The following is a 24,972-nucleotide window of genomic DNA, read 5'->3' as shown; positions in this document are numbered from 1 at the left end:
GACAACCCTCCCAGAGGCTTTCACTGAAACAGCAACAAAACTAGTTTCAGGAGAACAAGCAAGACTAGCAGGACAGGACTTCAGTACAGGGGTAATCCTAGCAAACTAGGACAAATGGTCTCCCTAGACAGCAGTGAACAAAGCATCCACTCAAAGAGGTCATGGAGAAGGGATGAGAGGTGACAGGCCTACTGGGCAGTTTAGTATCTAGGGATACTGACAGCTACAAGGAGGGTCTTCCATGAGTTGTAAAACATTCAGCCTTGAGAAGGATCCACAGCTTGGCACACAGTGCTATGTTTTTTGGTCAAATCATGTTCTTAAAAGTTTCAGTGATATGGGGGTGGGGGGAGGGAATATCTCGTGCAATGCAGAAATCAAAAGGCAAGGCTACACCCCTCCTGCAGCAGAGGATGGTGAACACAGTACCCAGTAGAAATATAGTGTCACCAACACAATAAAGTGTTCTAATTTAGAGCTATTGTTCTAGTATTTACAATGATTAGATTCACATTCATTTGATTGTTTATGTTGGAAAATAAAGATATTTGCAATTTACCTTCGTACTACACCAATTATGACTGTATTTTCTGAGGCTTTAGTTGTTCTGATAGACCTTAAAATAAAGAAACAAGATCACTTAACATTTCTGTAGTTCATCTTCAATAAATCCTACAGTGTCTTTAGAAAATCCCTTTCTTAAATGCTTAATTCTAAAAAAACCAAAACCAAATCAAAACTGAGTCCCCAGCTTGTTTGGTAATTACAAAAGAAGACTATGTTGAGCAGTTTATGAGTATCAGTGGAAAAAACAACATGCAAATTGTAGATTAGTCCAGATTTTGGCCAAGCCCTGGTGAGGAAATAGCAAATATATTCCCCTCACAAATGACATGAAACCCATATCGACACTACATTCACAATGCTCCATTCCAAAAGAAGCCATGCAGTTATGCATGTTTCAGACTTGTCCTCGATCAGTTATTGAGCATTTTACTCTGCTGAAGAATTGAGTGGTAAAAATTTAACCAAGGGAACATCAGTGCTCTCCTGCCTTCTCCTGACAGATCTTAAACTAATTCCTTTATTTTAACAAGAAGTAAAGCATTTGTCCCAGTGCCCTGACCCCACTGCACTCACCTGCAGTCAGAACTCTGACCCCTGCACCCCCATCCCTATCAGATATTTAGTCTAGACATGCTCCCAGGGAGTATTTCACTAGAAAGTCAGTGAAAACAAGACACTGCTGCATTTTCAGACCTTGAAGAGCTATGAAAGAATATTTCTCCCCCTATTCATGTGCTATAGTAGTTGGTGGGGGTTGTTTTGGAGTAAATTTGTAATACAAGACTTTTGAGAAAGATTATGTATTTCAGGCCAGATTTGCAAACACTGTAGGTGTGCAATTGTGCACACAAAATATTGCCTCATTTGCACATGTAGTTGCATGGGAAATTTCAAGAAATTGAGCATACAAACAGAGGTGCTGGAACAATTTTTATAGAGGGGGTGCAGAGAGCCATTGAATCAAACTGAACATCCAGTATATAATGGAAATCACTTTAAGCCAAGGGGTGTGGCAGCACCGCCAGTTCCAGCACCTAGGCATATAAATGGCTAATTAAATGAATTTATGTATGGAATTCCCAGATTTCTGTGTACAAATTAGGCATGCAACTGTGGGTCTAAGCGTTTGAAACTCCAGCACTTCAGCCTCACTTTGTCTATAAAGTCTCAGCAGTTGTTTATTGCTTTGCAAATGACAAATCAATTGTGTACACCCCTCAGGTATCATTGCTTTTTGCACCTTTCTAAATTTTTATCAAAAAGCTAATATATAAATGACAAATTTGTGGTGACAGATTCACTATAATTTTATACATTCTTCCTGCCTAAAATCACATTCTGAGTTTTCCATCTATTCCTTTATAATAAAAACACTATTTTTCAAATTCCATTGTTATGGAACTTACCTGCATAGAGCTTCTGCATCAAAATATCTGGAATGTCTATGGTCGATAATAATAATTTCATGCTGTTTATCCAGAAAACATTCCAGTGCAGATTCAGGTGTCCTGGCAATATTACACCGAAACCCAGCCTTCTCACAGGCCCAACAGAACCCGTTACTCTGGTTATCTTCTTTGGCAAACACTAAAAGTACCTGAGTCAAAGAAACAGAGTGAATCACGTTTAAAAGATCTTTAAATATACAGTACAGCTGCTATTTCTACAAGTCCTAAACCACTTTATGAAAACTTTAGTGAAGTCCATTTAGAAGATTTATGTACAATATTTAATAAGATTGTTTTTGATAGAGCCAAAGGAATATTTTAATGGGAACACTATTAAAACTAGAATACAGTTTGTGTAATAAGACTAAACATATGGTTTATCATAGAAATAGTCTGTGATATGCCCTTTTACAGATATACAAGTAACTTTCATTCATTTTGCTTGCTTTGACCCCGTTCCAGCAAAGTAGTTAAAATGGGTGTCATTGTAAGCATGTGAGCAGTCCCAGGCACATGCTTAAGGGCTTTGCTGGACTGGGCCTTAGTACAGGATGTCCACTTGCTAACACTGCTGGAATCACAGACTAAATAATTTGTGGGGAAATCTGCACAGATGCTGCAGTGGCATGATGGAAAACAAGCTGTGCCTTCCATCTCATCCTGACTCCCCTAAAATATTGTGACTAGCAAGAACTATGGGAGTCCTGGTGAGCTCATGGGGTTCTGAGGTCAAGGACGGTATTCCTATGCATGCAGCTTGCCCCAGCTATGACTCTTAGGCAGCATCTGCCTTGCAATTCATTCCAAAGGGAGTGTGCTGTGGTTAAAATAAAAATCTGAGAGTCAGGAATTCTGGGACCTAGGGCTGGCTTGGTCACAAACTCATGCCGTAACCTTTGGCAAGGTTAGTGTCTCTGTGCTTCAGTTTCTTTTTTCTTTGAAATGGGGATAAGAATGCTTACCCACTTCATATGGGTGTGGGGAGGCTTAATTCCTTCATGTTTGTATGGTGTTCGGATAACCACGATGGAAGGTGCTATAGAAGTTGAAGAGGGCCAGATCCAAAGGTCATTAAAGTCTACAGAAAAACTGCCATTGACTGAAACAGGCTTTGCATCAGGATGACACTGTGTAGGGAGTGAGGAAGAGGCTTTATTTGGGCTGTTTGCAGACAGAATACAGGCCTTTAATTAATGCTGCTTTTGCAGATAATACAACGTGTGTGTCCATTTTTGGAAAGGGGCAATAAAGTCACTTTCAGAATTTGGCTATTGTCACACAACACCAAAACTTTCAGTAATTTAATCAAACTACAGTAAGATATGTATACTCTGGTCAAACAATAATGTATAGCTTCTGTAACTCACACCACATCCTGCTGAACTTTATACTTCTGGGCTATTTTAAGAATTCCAGCAGTAGTTACACTTTGGACCCAGTTGGCGGAATGTCTATCAATAAATCTTAACAGTTACATGTAGTGCATATTTTTGTAAGAGTGAAGGACTTTGTGTTCATTTAACTCAGATTCCTTTTATAGCAACCAATAGTAGTTTATGCTAAACTCTCTGTAAAAACATGTAATAGTTTGGGCTATTTTTAGTGAAAGTTAATTTATAACAATCTTAAGAAAGGAAGGATCATTTTGTAGCAAAAAGCACAGAACAGCCATCAGCAGATCTGGGTTGTATTCCTGGCTCTGCCATAGATTTGAAGTCGTTTAACCTCTCTATACCTCAGTATCCCTATCTGTAAAATGCGGATAATAATATTTAGCTACCTCCCCTGGGTATTATGAGGCTTGATTTATTGAACCATTACTAGATGGAAATGGTAGAATTGTCAACAATAATGCAGAAAAGATGGACGTGTGCAAGAAATATTTCTGCCCTCGTTTGGGGCAAAAGCAGGATGATGTATTCAGTCATATGATGATGAAATACTCTCCAGTCCAACTGTAACCAGCAAGGGTGTTAAACAGCAGCTACTGAACATTAGACATTTTAAAATCTGCACGTCCAGCTAACTTGCATCCAAGCATTTTAAAAGAGATGGCTGAAGAGCTCTCTGGACCATTAATGCAGATTTGCAACAAGTCTTGGAACAGTGAGGAAGTTGCAGGGGACTGGAAGAAAGCTAACGTAGTGCCAATATTTAAGAGAGATCAATGGGACAACCTGGGCAGTAGTTCTGTCAGCGTGACATTGATCCTGCGCAAAATAATAAGACAGCTGATATAGGATTTGATCAATAAAGAATTAAAGGAGTGTAATATAATTATTGCCTATTAGCATGAGTTTGTAGAAAACAGATCATGTCAAACTAACTTGATAACTTTTTTTGGTGAGATTATTAATTGGATTGAAAAAGGTAATAGTGTTGATGTAATATATTTCGATTTCTGTAAAGCATTTGACTTCATACCACACAGCATTTTAATTAAGAAACTAGGAAGATACAAAATCAACATGACACATATTAAATTAATTAAAAACTAGCTAACTGATAGGTCTCAAAATGTTATCGGAAATGAAGAATCATTATCAAGAGTATGTATTTCTAGTGGGATCTCAAAGGAAGCACTTTTTGGCCCCACACACTAACATATCTATCAATGACTCTGGAAGAAACTAGAACATCATTACTGATAAAAACTGCAGATATACAAAGATTGAGGGAGTGGTGAATAATGAAGAGGACAGGTCACTGATACCGATCGATCTGGATCACTTTGTAAGAGGGACACAAGCAAACAATATGTGTTTTAATAAAGCTAAATGTACGTGTATACATCTAAGAACTAAGAATGCAGGTAATACTTACAGGATGGGGGACTCTATCCTGGAAAATGGTGACCCACAAGTCTTTTTCAGACTCATGATGGCTTGACGGCTAATCAGTTGAACATGAGCTCCCATTGCAATGCCGTGGCCAAAACAGCTACTGTGATCCATTGGATATATAACAACAGGGGAATACTGACTAGAAGTAGAGAGGTTACATTACCTCTGTATTTGGCACTGATGTGACCAGTACGGGAATAATGTGTCCAGTTGTGGAATCATAGTTCAAGAAATACTGGAGAGTTTTAGAGAAGAGCCATGGCAATGATTAAAGGATAGAAGAACATGACATCCAAGATACGGTTACGGGGAACTTGATCAAAGTCTATAAGTACCTATGCGGGAAACAGAAATCTGATAATGGAGGGCTCTTCACTCTAGAAGATAAAACTATAACAGGATTCAATGGCTGTAAATTGAAGCTAAGCAAATTCAAACTTGAAACAAGGTGTAAAATTTTAAAATGAGGGTAATTAACCAATGCTGTGGTGGATTGCCCATCACTGGAAATTTTTCAGTCAAGATTGGATTTTTTTTTTTCTAAAAGAGATGATCTCATTCAAAGAGTAATTAATACAGGGAAGTCCTATAAGAGTCCTGGGTTATGCAAGAGGTCAGATTAGATGATCACAATGGTCCTTTCTGGCCTTATGAGCTATGAATGAATCTATAAATGAATCTGTGCAGCAAGAGAGGTAGTGGACTCCAGGATGACACTAGGTTATAGGCTTGAGTTACAAGGAGAACTGTGGTGTTGTCAATGGTGACAGAGAAATAGGGAGTAGGAAGGACTTGGGAAGATGAGTTCAGCCTTTGCCATATTATTAAGTATAAACTGATACCATCTGAATGGATAATATTACTTAGAGATGGGGTGTAGAGGGAGAAGATGCGTGGAGCATTGATGGACCCCTATGGGATACCCATGGAAAGGGTGAGGGGGTGAAGAGGTGGATTCACCAAGAGAAGTACTGATGGAACAACCAGAGCAGCAGGAGGAGAACCAAGGGAGGATGGAGTTGCAGAAGCTGAGAGAGGATGAGGCATCAGGAAGGAGGCTATGCTCAGCAGTATTAAGTGCAGTCGAAAGCTCAAAGAGGATGAAGGATGGGGCAGAGGGTCTGAGATTTGTCCATTTGGATTATTAAAGAGCAACCTTGTTCAGAGCAGTTTCAGGAGAGTGAAGTGTAGTGGTTGAGAACCAGATTGGACTGGAATATAGGTGGAAGTGGAGAACAGAAACGAGGAGAAATAGTTGTAGATATCATGTCAGTAAGTTGAGAGATGCCGGGGAGAAGGGAGAGAGGCTGGAAATAGGGTGGGGATTTATTTTAGGATGGGAAAACTTACAGAGTGCTGTATCTGTTAGATAACATGCTTGTTGCCTGGCACGCCAAAATGCCCTGGGGAAGGGTTGTGCGCACAAAATGGATCCAGTCACAAACATTACCCTGCTGAAAATTTGGTCTTTGGTTTGAGCTGTGAAATATTTATTTGAACATCAATGTGCATACCATAAATTACAGGACAAATGCAGTGTGATAATCATGAAACTTCACCTTAGTTTCAGCATTTCCTAAAGTGTTACCTGAAGTTGATCTTGGTGGAGTCTCATAGGGCCAAACTGCACATCTGTCACTGCTGCCTACAAAAAAGAAGAGAATTTTTTAACACGTACCTGCTCATGGAGGAAGGAAAATCAGCTCTCTAAAAGAAGAGCTCTCTTATTTACCACTGGGTCACAAATATATTGCTATCATTATCAGCCCATCTGTCTATAAGGGTTTTGTGTTGCTTTTAGAAATTCCTATTCAGTGTAACAACAACAAGGTTACAAATCAACGAGCAGGTTACAGTCACTTTCTTATTGTCATCTGAAACATAAAGCTGTGTATTAGTCTTGTGCGTATGCTAGACAGCTCATTAATTTTCTGTATTCTCAGTATTATTTAAGCTGTTCCACAACACAGGCAAATGTTTAGAAAAAGCTTTCTTTTAAAAATGTAAATAAGCATTTAATTCACAAAAGAAAAGTAAAAGTATGTAACTGGGTGATGGGTGTCCACCCCACACAGGACTGGAAGGGGTTCAGAAGACCAGGCAGGCCAATTAACTGCACAGACTGCACCTGGAGGGAGAGCTAGAGGGCAGGGAACTGATAGAAAGCAGGCTCAGCTGGGCAGGAACAGGCAGGGCCTATAAAGCCAGGAAGCTGGCAACAGACAAGGGCTGCTGAGAAAGAGCAATCACTCCTTGGGTAGAGGGAAGAAGGTTTGGAGCAAGTACACCCAGAGATCGTGGTGGGAAATGAGTGGTAGGAAGCAGTCCAGGGAAGGAGCAATGAGGGCTGGGAGAATAAAGCCCAGAACTGCTCAGTTGAGGCAGTGAATGGGAATACTGCATAGGGCTGCTGAAGGAAAGACTTTGATATATCCCAGTAAGGGGAAAAAATGCTGAGCGACCTGCCCAGAGGGCTGAGTCATGAGGAGGACGCTGTGCTTCCTGGGACAAGAGAGGAGCTGCAGACCTGAGAGAGAGGGAGTGTGACTGGGTACGACCGTGGTGATGGGCATTGACCTGATGAGCTAATCCCCAGAGCACCCAGGAGGAGGTGCCAGACTAGTGGTGAGTGGTGTGGCCCATCACACTCTGCTTTAGAAACCTTATCAGTAATGGATTTCACTACAAAATGAGGAGAGCTTGAAAGCTGTACAAATAAATATGCACACTTCACTTCCCAAAGTATGCTCTGATGCATTATTTCCCAAGGCCATGCTGGTGGAGACCATGAGAGCCTTCAGAAACTGAAGGCTGCAGAACTCTGAGATAAGTATTTAAAGGCACGTATGTTTAAAATTCACTTCTACTCTGAAAAGTGATTGTAAAATGCCACTGCGGTGTGCTATGTACACTGTGTGTCAGTGATTTCCATATTGAGTGTACATGGATTACACATGAAAAGAATAATTTTCTAAGTGCCAATTTAGCTTGGGATCCGAGAGTCAAGCTAGGATCTTTCCTTCTCTTGCATCATTACAAGTAATGATGATCAGGTGTGTCTGCTGCTCTTACTAGCTCTACCTACTAACTAACTGTCTTTGATACTATAGACTATTAGCAAAAAGAAAAGGAGAACTTGTGGCACCTTAGAGACTAACCAATTTATTTGAGCATGAGCTTTCGTGAGCTACAGCTCACTTCATCGGATGCATACCGTGCAGTTTCCACGGCATGCATCCGATGAAGTGAGCTGTAGCTCACGAAAGCTCATGCTCAAATAAATTGGTTAGTCTCTAAGGTGCCACAAGTTCTCCTTTTCTTTTTGCGAATACAGACTAACACGGCTGCTACTCTGAAACCTGTCATTATGCAAGGCACTGCATTTAGCCGTATGGAGTGGAAATCTATCAACTGCATGAAAAAACTTGTACAGATACAGACAGACATCATCTTCCTTTCCAAAGGCAGTTTCCACGGCATGCATCCGATGAAGTGAGCTGTAGCTCACGAAAGCTCATGCTCAAATAAATTGGTTAGTCTCTAAGGTGCCACAAGTACTCCTTTTCTTTTTGCGAATACAGACTAACACGGCTGTTACTCTGAAACCTATAGACTATTAGGCATTATTGCCTGAAGACGGGAACAGGAGTAAATGGAATGGCTCTTAAGTGGCTTTGGGCTAGATTTTCAAAGGTATTTAGGTGCCTAAAGATGTACATAGGTGCCTAGTGGGATTTTCAGATGTGCTTATGCACCTATCTGCATCTTGAAGGGCCAAAATACCTTTAAAAATCTGGCCTTTTGTATTTTTGGTCTCTGAGGGTGCATCTACACAGCAAAACCAAAACATAGCAGCAGCAAGTCTCAGCGCCGGGGTGAACTGACTCGGGCTCTCGCTGAGGGACTAAAAACAGCAGTGTAGATGTTTGGGCTCAGGCTGGAACCTGGTCTGCAAGACCCATCCTCTCCCCCTCCTGCAGTTTCAGAGCCTGGTCTCCAGCCTGAGCCATTTTTAGCTCTGCAGTGCAAGCCCAAGTCAGTTCACCCAGGCTCTGAGACTTACTGTCGCACGGTTGTTGTTGGGCTTTTTTTGGCTGTTGATGATGTATCCTGAGAGAGAGAACACAAACAATTAATAAAGAATTCTCTTGATATAAAAGGGGAACTAAAGTCCAGCTGGTTCTTGCTTAGCTGCCGAGCTAACTGGGGTAAAAAAGCAGAAGAAACTTATTTTTGGCAATGTAGTAAACAAAGAGGACTTGGGATCATATACACCCAAGGAACAGATCTGTTGAGTACAGAGGTGGCATTTTTACATTGTTTTTTTTTTTTCAGAGTAAAACCACACTTTAAGATCAGATTTAATCCTTTGCAGTCTAGAATTTTTCCAATAAGTAATTTTAAAGAACCATCATTACATCCCATATACCACATAAAAACCTTTTAAAATTACATGCTCTTTTCTCTCTATGACCTTATTGCTCCATTGCATAGCCTGTAAGGCTCTTCATGTGTGCTTTTATTTATCAATTTGGAAATCACCAATATAAATGTAAATGAGAGAGAAATATGAGGCGAGGAAAATGCCAGTGCAACACCTGAGAAAACAATACAGGAACAGTTTATGCCTTTGTTATTAAAGTGGGGCTTTAACAGTGACTGTAAAATCGACATAGAGAGGGTTCCAGATTTACTTTCTCAATAACTTCCAGATCAGATTTATTCACTTTAAACACTCCCGAAAGGTGATTCTTCTCATTGCAAACACTGAAAATTCTTCCTGGGATGTGAAAAATCAAGCTGGTTTGTTCTGCTTCTCACCTCATCACCACTTAACGATTTTACACTAAGAAATTAGCTGGTACTGTAGTTGTTAATGCATGAGGCAGATGCAAATCCATCTTTCTGTGCCATCGTTTTATTGGCTTTGTGGTGCTAACAGCCGTAACTGTGGTGCTAATCAGTAAACTCAGCAGAAATGCCTGGAGGACATACAGGGAGAATATCTATAGAGGAAGAGTTGCCATATTTACAGTCACTTTTCTGAGCATAACCACACTTTACATTACATTTTGAAAGATTTATTTTTGTGCATTCAGGCTGCCAGCAGAAAGTGTTTTCAATTTTAACTAACAACGGCTTTGAGCTGTAAGGTTCAGACCAGAGCTGAACTTTCCCAAAGTTTACAGGTATTTAGAACCCATGCCAAGTCTAATATTAAACAGTAAGATACAATTACTGCTGCCAGCTATTGCTTTCATTTGCTCCTTTCTTCTACAAGTTTGAGTAAATTTAATGCTCATAGAAGCATTAAAAGACCAACAGTCTGATCCTGCATGGAATCAGGCACACTCAACTTCCGTTGACTTCTGTGGGGGTTAAAGAAGCCCAGCATCTCTCAGGAGGTGTTCTGCACTTAGCAGGATTGGGTCCTAATAGCAATGGTTGGAGCCCGGCACAGTCAGAACTGTGTTGGCAGGCTCTGTGCAGTTTTTCCCATACAGATCTCCCAATCCATCACCTCAATTTCACCTGAAACTCCTGATTATTTCAGGCCAGAACTTCCCTTAAGTAGACACTATCAACCACGATCAGTTATGTCCTATTTCACCGTAGTTTTGAAATGGGCATGCATGGAACGAATTCCTGTTCACTCTGCTCGAACAGATAGTCTCATGAGAACAATGGAACTAGTCACTACAATAAGCCAAGCAGGAGTTGTCCAACAGGGAGTTAGCGGAGTCTACAAAATACCTTTTTTGCCAAACTGATGTTTAAGCTCCACTTACAGACACCACCTGCATGTGATAAACTATCTTGTTACATGTTAACTTTCTGTCCCAGGTGGAAGAAAAATCCTCTTCTGCATCTCAGCTGGAAAATTTTGGCGCAGCCTGGTTAATTCTTAATCTGGTTGAAATCTGTTCAAATAACTTGATTAATCATTTCAATTCATTAAAACCAGTGAGAGTCTTTCAATCGACTTTAGTGGGAACTAGACTGAGGGCTCTGTGCCTTACAAAGCACTATGCTTGCTATGGAGGGTTTGCAAAATCTGGACCCTAAATTGCTGTCACTGAAATTGCTGGTAAAATAATTCAGAAATAAGTGAATGTTCGGTAAACACACAACTGAAATAAGCTTAAAACAGACTGGCCCAAACAACTGTGACTGCTCTGATTAAAGTACAACCAACTAGATGGTGACCTGATGTAACCTATTAAAACATTTCAGATTTCTTCTTACTATGAGTCCTCCTTCACAACTCTGCCAGAGCAGAATCTACAGGGAAGACCTACTCATGTTTTTTCATTCCTACAGAGAGAAAACCCTAATATGAACTTGCTCATGGAATACTTCTCGTAAAGAACAAAGAGCAGAAATGGCAGGATAACTCTATGTGCTAGTTATGGTGATATACTACTTGGTTAGAATGTAGGACACATCAAAAGTGCCTACATGCCGTAGGGTTCCTGCTTACCAGATTTCTCATATCTTGGCTGAGTCTAAAATACCTCTGTTGCCATTCCTAATTGGAGGGCAGAGCTAACCCTCAAAAGAGGCAGAGTCAGCTGGAATAAAAGCCTTTGGCTATTAACTACCAAACAGTATTCACGTTAAAGAGACGCAACTATATTATTTCTGCAGGCTGATTTTTTTTTAAAATATTTTCTGAAGTTTTTGTGTGATGCTTTAATCCAGGCCCCTGGCTCGCCCAATGTATCCATGGCCTTCAGAGGCATGGCTGCCGCCTCTGCTACAGACCAACCTGTTCAGGAGAGGGAATATTGGAGCAGCGGAGTAGTAGGGAGAAAAAGTGCTCATAAAAATGAATCCGCCACAATCTGCAACTACTCTATCACTTCCTTTCAGACTCTCCACCAACAACTGGCTGCACATTCAATGGAAGTTACTTTTTGCCCCCACACAGTCCCTGTGGACCACATAGGCCCACCAGTAATCTCTCCTCCCTACTCATCTCTGCAGGAGTCTCCAGACTGCTGCTGATCTCCCCCTCCTCAAAGGTCACAGCTTTCATGAGGACACATGGGAAGCCGCAGGGTTTGGTACTAGATGATTACCTTTATTGAGAATTTTGCTGTCTACTTACGTGAATAAAGAAGTGAGACACACTTGCTCGATATTATCAACCGTGCAGCCACTTTTATTAAATGGACTACATATGGGCAGTGCTTACAGGGAACCTAGGGTTTAGGATTCAGCCAATAATGAGGATATTTCTGATAACAGTTTAGCACTAAGTAACTGTTGGTTCATCTAAGCTTTACTACAAGTCTCAAGCCTAACATTTGTTCCCATTAAAATGTCTGATAGTGATACAATAATGAGTGGTATTTTAGTACTAAACCATAATATATTAATTGTATAATATGCCCAACTAACAAGTAGTCTTTCCTAAATACAGCACTATGACAAATTAGAACCATAGAATCATAGAATAACAGAGTTGGAAGGGACCTCTGGAGGCCATCTAGTCCAACCTGCTGCCCAGAGCAGGACCAATCCCAACTAAATCATCCCAGCCAGGGCTTTGTCAAGCCTAACCTTAAAAACTTCTAAGGAAGGGGATTCCACCTTAAAAGACCAACAGTCTTTTGAATGGTAACGCATTCCAGTGTTTCACCACCCTCCTAGTGAAAAAGTTTTTCCTAATATCCAACCTAAATCTCCCCCACTGTAACTTGAGACCATTCATTATTCCTTGTACTGTCATCTGCTATCACTGAGAATAGTCTAGATCCATCCACTTTGGATCCACCTTTCAGGTAGTTAAAAGCAGCTATCAAATCCCCCCTCCTTCTTCTCTTCCATAGACTAAACAGTTCCCTCAGCCTCTCTTCATAAGTCATGTGTTCCAGACCCCTAATCATTTTTGTTGCCCTTCGCTGGACTCTCTCCAATTTCTCCACATCCTTCTTGTAGTGTGGGGCCCAAAACTGGACACAGTACTGCAGATGAGGCCTCACCAGTGTCGAATAGAGGGGAACAATCACGTCCCTTGATCTGCTGGCAATGCCCCTACTTATACACCCCAAAATGCCATTGGCCTTCTTGGCAACAAGGGCACACTGCTGACTCATATCCAGCTTCTCGTCCACTGTCACCCCTAGGTCCTTCTCTGCAGAACTGCTGCCTAGCCATTCGGTCCCTAGTCTGTAGCGGTGCATTGGATTCTTCCGTCCTAAGTGCAGAACTCTGCACTTGTCCTTGTTGAACCTCATCAGATTTCTTTTGGCTCAATCCTCCAATTTGTCTAGGTCCCTCTGTATCCTATCCCTACCCTCCAGGGTATCTACCACTCCTTCCAGTTTAGTGTCATCCGCAAACTTGCTGAGGGTGCAATCCACACCATCCTCCATATCATTAATGAAGAAATTGAACAAAACCGGCCCCAGGACCGACCCTTGGGGCACTCCGCTAGATACCGGCTGCCAACTAGACATGGAGCCATTGATCACTACCCGTTGAGCCCGACAATCTAACCAACTTTCTACCCACCTTGTAGTGCATCCATCCAGCCCATACTACTTTAACTTGCTGACAAGAATACTGTGGGAGACTGTGTCAAAAGCTTTGCTAAAGTCGCAGAATAACAACTCCACTGCTTTCCCTTCATCCGCAGAACCAGTTATCTCATCATAGAAGGCAATTAGATTAGTCAGGCATGAATTTCCCTTGGTGAATCCATGCTGACTGTTCCTGATCACTTTCCTCTCCTATAAGTGCTTCAGGATTGATTCCTTAAGGACATGCTCCACGATTTTTCCAGGTACTGAGGTGAGGCTGACTGGCCTGTAGTTCCCAGGATCCTCCTTCTTCCATTTTTTAAAGATTGGAACTACATTAGCCTTTTTCCAGTCTTCTGGGACTTCCCCTGATCGCCATGAGTTTTCAAAGATAATGGCCAATGGCTCTGCAATCACATCTGCCAACTCCTTTAGCACTCTCGGATGCAACGCATCCGGCCCCATGGACTTGTGCAGGTCCAGTTTTTCTAAATAGTCCCAAACCACTTCTTTCTCCACAGAGGGCTGGCCACCTCCTCCCCATGCTGTGCTGCCCAGTGCAGTAGTCTGGGAGCTGACCTTGTTTGTGAAGACAGAGGCAAAAAAAGCATTGAGTACATTAGCTTTTTCCACATCCTCTGTCACTAGGTTGCCTCCCTCATTCAGTAAGGGGCTCACACTTTCCTTGGCTTTCTTCTTATTGCTAACATACCTGAAAAAACCCTTCTTGTTACTCCTAACATCTCTTGCTAGCTGCAGCTCCAGGTGTGATTTGGCCTTCCTGGTTTCACTCCTGCAAGCCCAAGCAATATTTTTATACCCATCCCTGGTCATTTGTCCAATCTTCCACTTCCTGTAAGCCTCTTTTTTGTGTTTAAGATCAGCAAGGATTTCACTGTTAAGCCAAGCTGGTCGCCTGCCATATTTACTATTCTTCCTACACATCGGAATGGTTTGTCCCTGTAACCTCAATAAGGATTCTTTAAAATACAGCCAGCTCTCCTGGACTCTATTCTCCCAGGGGATCTTGCCCATCAGTTCCCTGAGGGAGTCAAAGTCTGCTTTTCTGAAGTCCAGGGTCCGTATTCTGCTGCTTTCCTTTCTTCCTTGTTCCAATTATTCCAATGCTTAAAAGCAAGTATGTTCTGAATATAAATACTTCATCATGCATGTGTTGTTTTTACCAGACTTGCTCTAGCAAAATTGAAATATAGTTTATTAATGGAGCACAATAGGCTATACTACCTCATACACAAACATAGCAATGCTGTGAGTAAACTTACCAAACTGGATGTACAGGGTTACTAGTGGAGAGTTTTAAAATGTATCCAAAATGACTGTATATTAAGTCAGTGGGCTTGCAATATCAGAACTTATTCATCACATATAACATTTCTTCTTTATAGTCTTAATAGTCTATTGCCAGCAATATTAATCATTTTACTGATATTTTAAAATTGTATAAATATATTTTAATTTAATTTTGAAATATACTCTTGAATATTGCCTCTGTGTATATGTACATTATTAATCATCACAAATAAGAATTGACTAATTTCATCTAAATTTATAAATATTCAATCCCAAAATTAAGATGTAAGCATATGGGCCAGTTCAAATGTTCCAAATTTGGTTTTTCGATTTAAAAACCTGGATTAATTTTACATGAACTCTTTACATTTTATTTTAAACCGGCTTTAGTAAGCTTAAACATACCCATCCCATCAAGCAAAAGCCCAAGTGAACAGACAGACTTCAGGTCACACCCTGACAGCCAACTGATCCAGGATCAATCAACTCAAGAGGGTGAAATGAATTCCAAAGACAAGAGCTGTCCCCCCAAAAATCTCAGCCAACACTTTCAGCATCATGGGTCTGTTCACATGAGTAGCCCTCCTGGATCTCAACTGACAAGACAGTATATTAGAGAGCTCTCGAGACAGCTAAGATCCACACTACATAGGACACCAGTATATGGATTTTACCTGCAAGTGGAAAAGGCGTTATGCTGTCTGTGGCTAACACCTCCAGGCAAGCAGTTCTCCATGGTCAATACCAGCTGTAGCTTCTGACTACTGGATTTTAATCCATTTTTTTCCTGTATAACATAACCTTCTCACCTTCTGAAACCTATGTACACTGCTCGTATCCTGAACTCTGCACATTTACACATTCCTTGCAAAATTCCCATTGAACTTGAATGTGTAGGGACTTTAAGATTTGTCCTATTATTTTCTGTACTCATTCTAAGTATTTAACATCAATATTGTGCATTGTAGTACATGATATCTTTTTAATATAACAATACAAAATATTAGTAAAAGCTGCACGCCAACTCTGGCGGAGTTGATGTTCTCAAACACCATCATTAGTGCTTAACAACATAAAAGGAGCCTTACAATACATTGGCTGAATTCTGCAGTGTAAATCCAGAATAACTTCATGGACTAAAATGAAATCACTCTAGAGTACAGTGTAAATCTAGATTTACACCACTGTAAAAATGAGGTCAGAATCTGGCCCCCATGCACATATTCTCTTTGTTATTTTGAGGCAACAGTATTCATAAGAGAGAACAAAAAGGGAACAAAAAGTCCCAGGTTGTTTTACCTTAGCTCAACAGATTCAAGGACCAAGATAAGAAGAACCCTTGGAGTTAAGATGAATGCTGTCAGTTATTCTTAATAGAATTCCAGAGACACAGCCCTGAGAGGCAATTAGTTTACAGAAAACTTCTGTTCAATGTAGATCAAGTGTGTTAATTTCAGCACTTAATTTAACTTTCTTACATGTATCTTTCACAAAAGACCTAGACAAATGATAAAGAATCTCAAATATTCAGACTGTATATTTTTGACCCAATACAATTTGCTTTGATAAAATCTAGAATTTACATTAGCTTGGTCAGTTCCCTATCTGGTCTATGTTGGCGCTGCTCCATCAAAAGAACAATGACAATTAAAACCAGCTGAATATCTGAGGATCAGCTGAGGATCTGGTCCAATGTCTTTTCACTTTAATATACCATATATTTTAAATCTTTCTTAATTTAACATTCTGATACTAGTGTTTAGCAACATAAACGACAATGTAGGCAGGGTGATGCATGAGCCAACTGAATAATATGGGCCTAGATGAGGAGTTATTCCCAATTAACTATTCCTGATTAACTGTGTGTGTGGACATTCAGCGTGGATTAAGCTAATTTGGAATAAGGCACTCTTATTCTGGAATAAGAGTGTCCACACATGGAGTTAATCAGAAATAATTAATCCACTTTAAAATAATACATACCTTATTCCAGATTAATTTTCATGTGTAGACAAGCCCTTGATTTAATTTTCACTACTGTTCACTTACTCCATTTTTAAAATGTTATGTACAATTCAGAGACCCTTTTAGTTTTGTATAGATCAAGAGGGCCAAAGTCTGGCCTCAGATCAACACACTAGTACATCATTAACAGTAAGTGATATGGCAAACAGAAACAGAGCTTTGTTGAATGTCCCAAGAGGGAATACTGAGTGGGAGTCATGTGCATGGATATGAGGCAAGAATTTGGCCCTAAATGATTTAAGAAGCCTATTTAACAGATATTTATTAATAAATTGTGGACAGTCCAATTGAAAGTCTTTAGTAAGTCAATGCTTGTACATCACATTCCATATGTAAAGCATTTTATGCATTCTAACTATTATAAGTTTTCTGTTTGTTTTTAAATATTCTGTGACTGATTCCAGGTTGCACTACTCCAGTTTAACACCAGTGTCACTCCAATGAGATCAGCAGTGTTACAGTAGCCCAAAGTTGGAGTCATGCAATGGTAAATCAGGGTCTTGTACACTTCTTGTACACTTTTGGGAAACTGAGAATGCTGAATTTGTTCCTTATACATTTCCTCCGTGTGGATTCAGGAACTTTCTCTTTATAGCATTGTAAGCTTGGAGCTAATAGAAATGAATCATTCCATTTTTGTCAGGAAAAGTTAATTATGCTATCCAAACTGACTTATTATTTGTAATGTGATAGCACTTAGGGTCCCAGTCATGGATCAATGGCTCATTATGCTAGGTGCTGACCAGACACGCTTCATAAAGACAGTCAAAGTTTATTATTTAAAGGTAAGAACTGTTTCACAAAGCAGGCTAGAAGGTTTCTAGAAAGCCAATTACTTGTAAAGTTGTGCAGCAGAATACTTCATAAAATAAAATGCAACAAAAGAACACTTAGCACCTCTACAGCACTCTTTATCCATAGATGTCACAGATGATATTTATGTGTCTATACACAGCATCACCAAAATGTTTCTGTTGTAACTAGGTATTTGTCCTGTAGCAAGGTGACTAGGTCTCTTTCATGCTAATGTACCCCATGGATGGAATAATTATTCATAATGTACAAGCCAGAAAAAATCATCCATTAATAAATCTAAGTGAAAATCTGACAGGCACTTGTCTGATCAACTGCACCTCCCTTTCCACCACAACCCTTTATTGGAGAGGTTATTCAAATGGAAACCCCACCTTTGCGTTATTATTCACCTTAGCCATATTCTTAAACTCCACAGAAAGTCTGAGAAGATAGTTGCTGTATCACTGTGCTTTCAAACTCGAAGGGTTACGAAAGCTCATGCTCAAATAAATTGGTTAGTCTCTAAGGTGCCACAAGTACTCCTTTTCTTTTTGTGAATACAGACTAACACGGCTGTTCCTCTGAAAACTGTGCTTTTAGCCTCAGCCTTGCCCAAGGGGGTGGTGCACAGAATGCTCTGGGGAAGCACAGTTCCCTCCCTGTTAGTCTTTAAGGTGCCATCAGACTCCTAGTTCCCTCCCGGTTTCCCCCTTGGAATGGTGCTGCTGACCTATACCACAAATTATGACATCCCCTGCACGGACTCAGCTCAGGAGTCTAGTAAATTGAGGGCGTGCAGCCATGGACCTGCTCCTTTCCACATTTCTGCTCCAGTGACGGTTAAGCAGGCACACAGCACTGCTTACTCCTGTGCTCCAGGACCCAAGATTCAGGTAGCCCACACAACACTGGTGGGAACTCTGACTCTCCCTTACTATATGTGGGCATGTAGCCAAAGCCACAAGGTAGCCCTAAGGAATAACACTGATTTTCTCTCTATATAACAGCAAGGATGTTGAGCAGCGAATAGCATGCTCGCAAAAAGCAGCGTTCAAATCAAATGTTGGATTTGCTTCAACATCTGCCCAACCTGGAAGCCCTTTACTGATCTGTATACAACACTCCACTAAACATTAGCACTTTGCATTTAAAGCAAGAGAAACATGAAACAAAAGCTAGCTCACACTTCTAGAGATCTGACCATCTTTTGGGCTGCCTTCTTAGGCAAGTTAACATTGTTGCATTTAAAGTAGAAACAGGCCTGACATGCAACATTCAGATCTGGATCTGAACAACCCAAAAGTTTGGGGTCTTAATTCAGGATCCCACTGAGAAGTGTGTGTGTGTGTGAGAGACAGAGAGAGAGAGACACACACACACACACACACAGGGGTGTGAACTTTGTACATTCTGGATCCCTGGAATACTTAGTACACTGTGGCCACATATTTCTATGTGGTCAGGCCACGCTGAAAAGCATTTGGAGTTAAATCCTGCACTAAAGAGAGAAACAGCAGCTCAATGACCTGTCTTGTATTTTAGAAGAAAATTTAAAACCCTATAATAATGGTTTTCTATACATAGGCTGCAGAAATAGCTGTCACTATCAATGCAAAAACAGCCTTAAGGACACTTTTAGCTCTACAGAGTTCTGCAAAGTCAAGTACACTTCAGGGTATAACTTCTGAAGAAATATCTCTGAAGACTCTAGAAAGCTGTAAGGGCAACATGAACAAACAATGCACACTACATAGAAATGTAATTATTTTAAATGAGAAAAGGACATTTATGGGAAGGAGTGCCTGCCCCTTATTTAGATCACATTGAAAGAATGCCAGATAGGAATGCGCCAGATTAGTTCTATTTTATAATCGTGCTCATCTCCATAGCATCTAGGCATCTTTGGTGAATAGGGGCTGCTTGCAGGAGCAAATCATAGCTGTTGACCGTTATCATGAGGTCATCTTTTACAAGCTGCATACCAGTGTCTCGCTGGAAAACCTGCCTAGCTCTCTGAGAACTCTATTCTCTTATTTTCCCGGAACTCAGAGCCCTTCTCTGTTTTTTTCTTTGCATGCTGGATCAAGAGCTCTCCAGCTGTCTGAGTGTCACACAATGCTTCAGAGGCAGCTGGATAACGGTGTGTGGCTAGAAATTCCCATAGGCATCTAAGGCCTACTTCCTTCTCTCTTTTTCCTCCTCATCTGACAAGGCTAGAGCTGCTCAAGGCTCCCACTAGGTGAAGGCACACATAACTGAGCTCTGGAAGCTAGCAAACCCTTATATATGGAGGATGACATCACTAAAAAGTTTCAAAATACTGTCCTTCTGTCTCCATCTGCTGGCGAGGAGGAACTATACCCAACTATCTGGACAGGAATAGAAGACTGAAGAGAGATTAGTGTTTAGTTTTGGCTGGTGATGAACCAAGAAACCTTTAAATATAGGGTATTAAAGATGTTTGGGACCATGGCATTCTGAACAGTGGAGAATAAATCCAGTGAGAGTTTTCTCAACTTTTGTCTAACTGGAACAGTACTTTTCATTCACCTTCCACTGCCTTAGGTGTATTAATTTTACAGGCAGATTGAGAACTGCCCTTTCCTTCTTCTTTTGCAGACCCTCAGTACAAACAGTACATTCTTTTGGCCCTGAGGAAAATTCTTGCTGCTTGCATTTTAACAGTTGCACTGCACTGCACTCTGGAAGATTTAAATATGTCACAGTAGTTCTATTGTTTAATAGTATTAAAACTGTTTATCCTCTTGTAATTCTGCAGATGCCTAAAGATCCTGGAGTACAACAACAAGCTCTAATTTGTTTCAGATCCACCTACTATATTTCTTCTTTCTACTGGGGACCACTTGCTAGCTCTGTTTTGAAGGTGATCACAGAGTTGCCAGGATGCAAAAGACCTCTGCTACCATCCTGGTGAGTTTTAAGGTATTCATTTATTATTTTTTATATGCATTTCTATGGCATTCACTGTCATAGCACTTGTACTTGAATGGGCTTCACTGACTACAAAAGACATTTTCAAGTCTATGAGGGAAATTTACAGTTATTTTTCTATGCCAGGTATATTTTTCATGCCTTAATGCATCAATAGTGCAATAATCATAAATGAACCAGGAAAAAGAAAGAAAGATAGACATAGCTCCTACGCAGAAATAGCAAATACTGGTCAAAGCTGACTGTGAGTCAGCCAGGCTCTTTTGCTGTTTTTTAGTTTGTCCTAAACTAGGAAGCTTTTCTTATTTAAGGAACAAACCTGATTCCCAAGGTGCTGAGTACCCATTGAAGTAAATGGGTACTTGGCATATCTGAAAAGCAGGTAAACAGTACATTTAAAAAAAAACATAGGTATGTCCATATATAGAAAAAACAGGTCTAACACAAACTGCCCCAGGTGGGGGACTATTGGGGCCAGAGCTCTTTTGGGGCTTGCAGGCCGCTGATCAGATGGCACTGGTGGCCAGGGGATCTGTACACCCCTGACAATACTTCATGGGGAATCACCATGAGGAAATCTTTGAAAATTTCTTCATAAAAATTCACCTCCTGAGGCTTTGACTGTGGGAGGACACAATCCGGGCCAATGTCTAAACCTGAATGTTTTCTACATGATGGTATATGGCACCATAAGGCCACAGCTTTGGGAACAGAATTCATTTTCTGACCAATTGGTAAAGGCCTGCTGCAAACTGTAATCTGCTAATAGCCAGGCAGGTGGCTTGCTGAGATCGCTGGTCCTGACTGGCTGAGAACAGCACAAAACCTATGATTATTGTTACCTCCTCGCTGGCTCACTTGTTTTGTCTCACCCACCTATACCTTGACTTTTAAACTGTAAGCTCCTTAGGGCAGGGATTGTCAGCTGTGCATGTAAAACACCTAACCAAACAGAGCCCAGATCTCCTTGGCCTCTAGGTACTACCACAATGCAAATGTTAAATAGCGATAATAAACACTTCAAACTTCAGGATTTTTGTTTAATTAAACCCTACCTTTTCTGTCCTAAGCACAACATATAATTGCTTATTTACTTTGGAAAATAAAGAATACTTTAAAGAGTAGATTTATTATCCTCTAGAACTACGGCTTTTTAAAGAAGCATATAATAAAAAGTTGAGAATTATTTGTACTTCTGAATTGTCCTTTCATTCAAAAATAGGCAGATCTTTTCTGTTTGCAGCAGTGTTGTTCTACCACAGGCAAATCCAGATGGGGCATTGTTGTTAGAAAGAAGATAGACAGGGATCTCTTCCTCCCTTGAATGGCTAGAGGCTCATTCTCTAACCAGGGGAAAGAGGTCAGATTTTTAAAGGTATTTAGGCATTGCCAAACTCAGTATGGCAATGCCTTACTGATGTAGCAGGCTACATCAGTTCAGCATTACAATGTTGAGCACAGCAATGCCTAAATACCTTTAAAAATCTGTGTCTGAGTTACTAGCTTCACCTTATGCAGATGCTTGTTCATTTCTGTGGACTACAGGGGAGTTTGAAACAGGACACTGGTCTTGTACTCAAGTCTGATACAGTAGCACACAATGCCTCTGCCAGCCCACAGAGCTGGTTAAATATTACATTCTGAATAAATGGGATCAAAACCTTCAGTAAAGTATAATGATACCATTTTCAGTTATGTCAATCCTCCTGCACTCTAAGGGAAGGTTCACTATAATTAGAATTGCAGTCAGCATAGTTCAATACATTAAAGCAACTTGAGATTTTCCTTCTACTGCTCTTATAAACAGAATTTTACTCTATTTGAGTTTGTCGTAGGCATACTCTACTTTTAAACTAAAAAAGCCTTTGCTGAAGAAATGCTTTAGCTATGTAGCTTTTGACTCTTAACTAGTTTATGTACATTCTGTATACAAGAGATGTTCTGGTACAAAAAAATTGCTGGCTCCGCAGAAGAAGTGGCTATTCATGTAAGATGATGCATTATTCAGCATGTTTCTTTCTAATAAACAGAAATTCCTACCTGGCCAATATGTTACCATCCTCCTGGTGAAGCCTCACAGAAGGACTTGTATCTATAACAACTCAGCTCTCAGCAGACTTAGTTTCCCTCTAGACCTCTCCTTCTACTAAACAAGTCATCAGCAACTTAAAACACTACATACTGGTACTCCGAAAAACAAGTTCAGCTAATAAGATTGAATAGTACCAAATAGACATCAGTAAAGATTATGGGTGAAATACTGGCACCATTGATTAATAGCAAAACTTCCATTGACTGCAATAGGACCAGGATTTCCCCATACGTGTTACTGCTGTGTTTTCCGTGGTAAATACATGCAATAAGTGTATAAATAATATAGATATGCTGAACGCTACTGATATAACTTATCAGCTACACCATTATATAACATCACATTGAGGCATGAAGGAAAGAGAGGTCAGTTTTCCAGCCTGAATAATTTGGAGGTATCTTTACTGATGAGATGCTTATATAACCACCCATTATACTTTCAGGACTGCCTCTAGTGTGGGGCCAGAACCTTCATAAAGACTCTTGGTGCAGGTGGGAAGATCCCATTCAAAAATGTTAAAGGAAATAAAATAAAACAAGAGGGTGCAGAAACCTGCCACAGGCCCTGCACATGAAGAAGTGTAGAGCATCTTCACTGGGATGAACTGATTGTATGGATTACTGAATTTAGAGATTTTTAGTTGCATCCATGTAAACTGCACAGGTATACAGGTGTGCAAAATATCTAGCATGTGTTTGTGTGCAGGGTAGCCAGGTAAATGCAGGATCCATTTGTGTAATTTACACAGCTACATTTGAAATGGTTCCTTCAGGTACTTTATCAGCTTTTCCAAGCTGTGAGTCCACCTGAACCATCCAGAGGTTCTTTTCAAAACAAACTGGCTGAGTTAAATCCTACACACTGTTCATTTTTATAAAATGGGCCTTTTCTGTCCCCGTGGGAGGGCTGTAATATTTGTACTTAACTAGACTAAACTTGTGCAGCAAGGCAGCTTTTTAAAGTTATTACTACCTACTGCTTTCAGCACAATCTTCCACGGCATGCATCCGATGAAGTGAGCTGTAGCTCACGAAAGCCTATGCTCAGATAAATGTGTTAGTCTCTAAGGTGCCACAAATCCGCCTGTTCTTTTTGCGGATACAGACTGACAGTGCTGCTACTCTGAAACCAGCACAATTTTGTCAATCTTGTCCATAAGATCATTTGCTGAGAAACAAGAATTCTGTTCTGTGAAAAAGTTCAAGGTTTTGGAATTTGTTTTCATTCCACATCAGGATGAAAGTGAGACCTTTTGAATTTTTTTTGCAACAAAACAAGAAAGAGAAAGCTATTTGCCCCAGAATAACAAACGGCCCAGTGCTTAGGGCACTCACCTGGGAGGTGGAACCACATTCATTTCTTTACTCTGCCTGATTCGGAGTGGGGAATACAACCCTCATTCCAAGTGAGTGCCCTAAACAACTGGCCATTCTGAGTTCAAGCTCTCTCTCTGACCAGAAACTGCCTCCTGGACCTGAGAAACCTTCCCTACTAAAGTTTAGTCAAAACCAATGTGTCTGTGAAAAGTTTCAGTTTTGACAAATCAGCATTTTCTAACTAAAACTATAACATTTTGACAAAAAATTCATGACCACTTTTACTAAATTTGCAAAGTTGGGTCTTATGCTGTTTTTACATAATAGGAGACTTTGGAAGCAAGCTCCTGTGCATGCAATAGCTAAAAAACCTGAAGAACTCACACACTGCAGAGTTCACACTGCAGATTTAACAATGTGCTAGGAAAAGTCTATGCAATTCTGTCATGTCCTAAAGAACTCCGTACTACCATGTAGCCTAACAATGAAGTTTTAATTAGCACAAATAATGGTAAATGAGGAGGAGAAGAAGCCATTAGAGAGAGAGAGAGGCTTCAGCACACAGAGTATCATAAAATGGTGCTAACATAACACATGCAATGCATGTCTAGCTTCGGCGACAGAGGGCCACTGCCCAGCAACCATCTCCTTTGAGGCACATATTCTGATAAGATGGAAGAACTTTGAATCAGTTGTGAGACAATCCAAAATATTTTTCCAAACTGATCATTACTGTCTCACTTTGCTGATTTTTTTCAAAGTCAGGATGCAGTGGGTCTAAGAATACTACTGGAAGTGGGAAAGAATGACACCAAAGTATGAGAATAAACAAGAGAAAATAGACTTTAAAGTCCCGTCTGGTGACACCATTAACAAGTTCACAGGCACCATTTCCTCCTTCCTCTCCTGCACCAAGTGTTTCTTCCTAGACAGTGATCCAGACTGCTGATAGCTTTGGAAGGGAGCTTTTACCAGAAATTTTAGCAGGAAACGTTTCACTGTAAGCCTCAGTGTCTTCCCTTGGGCAAGACAGAAGTTATATCTGCCCAACTGAACATAGGAGACTCAAAGCAGCTCACATCTGCCTGCAACAAA

General features: G+C 40.5%; 1 protein-coding gene across 4 annotated transcripts in view; it reads right to left on the bottom strand.

Annotated features, from left to right (window-relative positions):
* Window positions 1–24,972, bottom strand: part of PDE8A (phosphodiesterase 8A) — a 198,436-nt gene that overhangs the window by 48,724 nt on the left and 124,740 nt on the right. For all 4 annotated transcript variants that reach the window (XM_073304039.1, XM_073304041.1, XM_073304040.1 and 1 more), the window contains 3 exons: window positions 6,447–6,503; window positions 1,974–2,164; window positions 560–616 (listed from right to left, as the gene is read on the bottom strand). In XM_073304039.1, coding sequence (XP_073160140.1) covers window positions 560–616; window positions 1,974–2,164; window positions 6,447–6,503 — 305 coding nt within the window. The remainder of the gene's footprint in view (window positions 1–559; window positions 617–1,973; window positions 2,165–6,446; window positions 6,504–24,972) is intronic.

This window comes from Lepidochelys kempii, chromosome 10 (genome assembly GCF_965140265.1).
Source record: "Lepidochelys kempii isolate rLepKem1 chromosome 10, rLepKem1.hap2, whole genome shotgun sequence".
Classification (NCBI taxonomy): domain Eukaryota; kingdom Metazoa; phylum Chordata; order Testudines; family Cheloniidae; genus Lepidochelys; species Lepidochelys kempii.
Note: the sequence above shows the minus strand (reverse complement) of the source record. Positions and strands in the feature narration are given on the sequence as shown.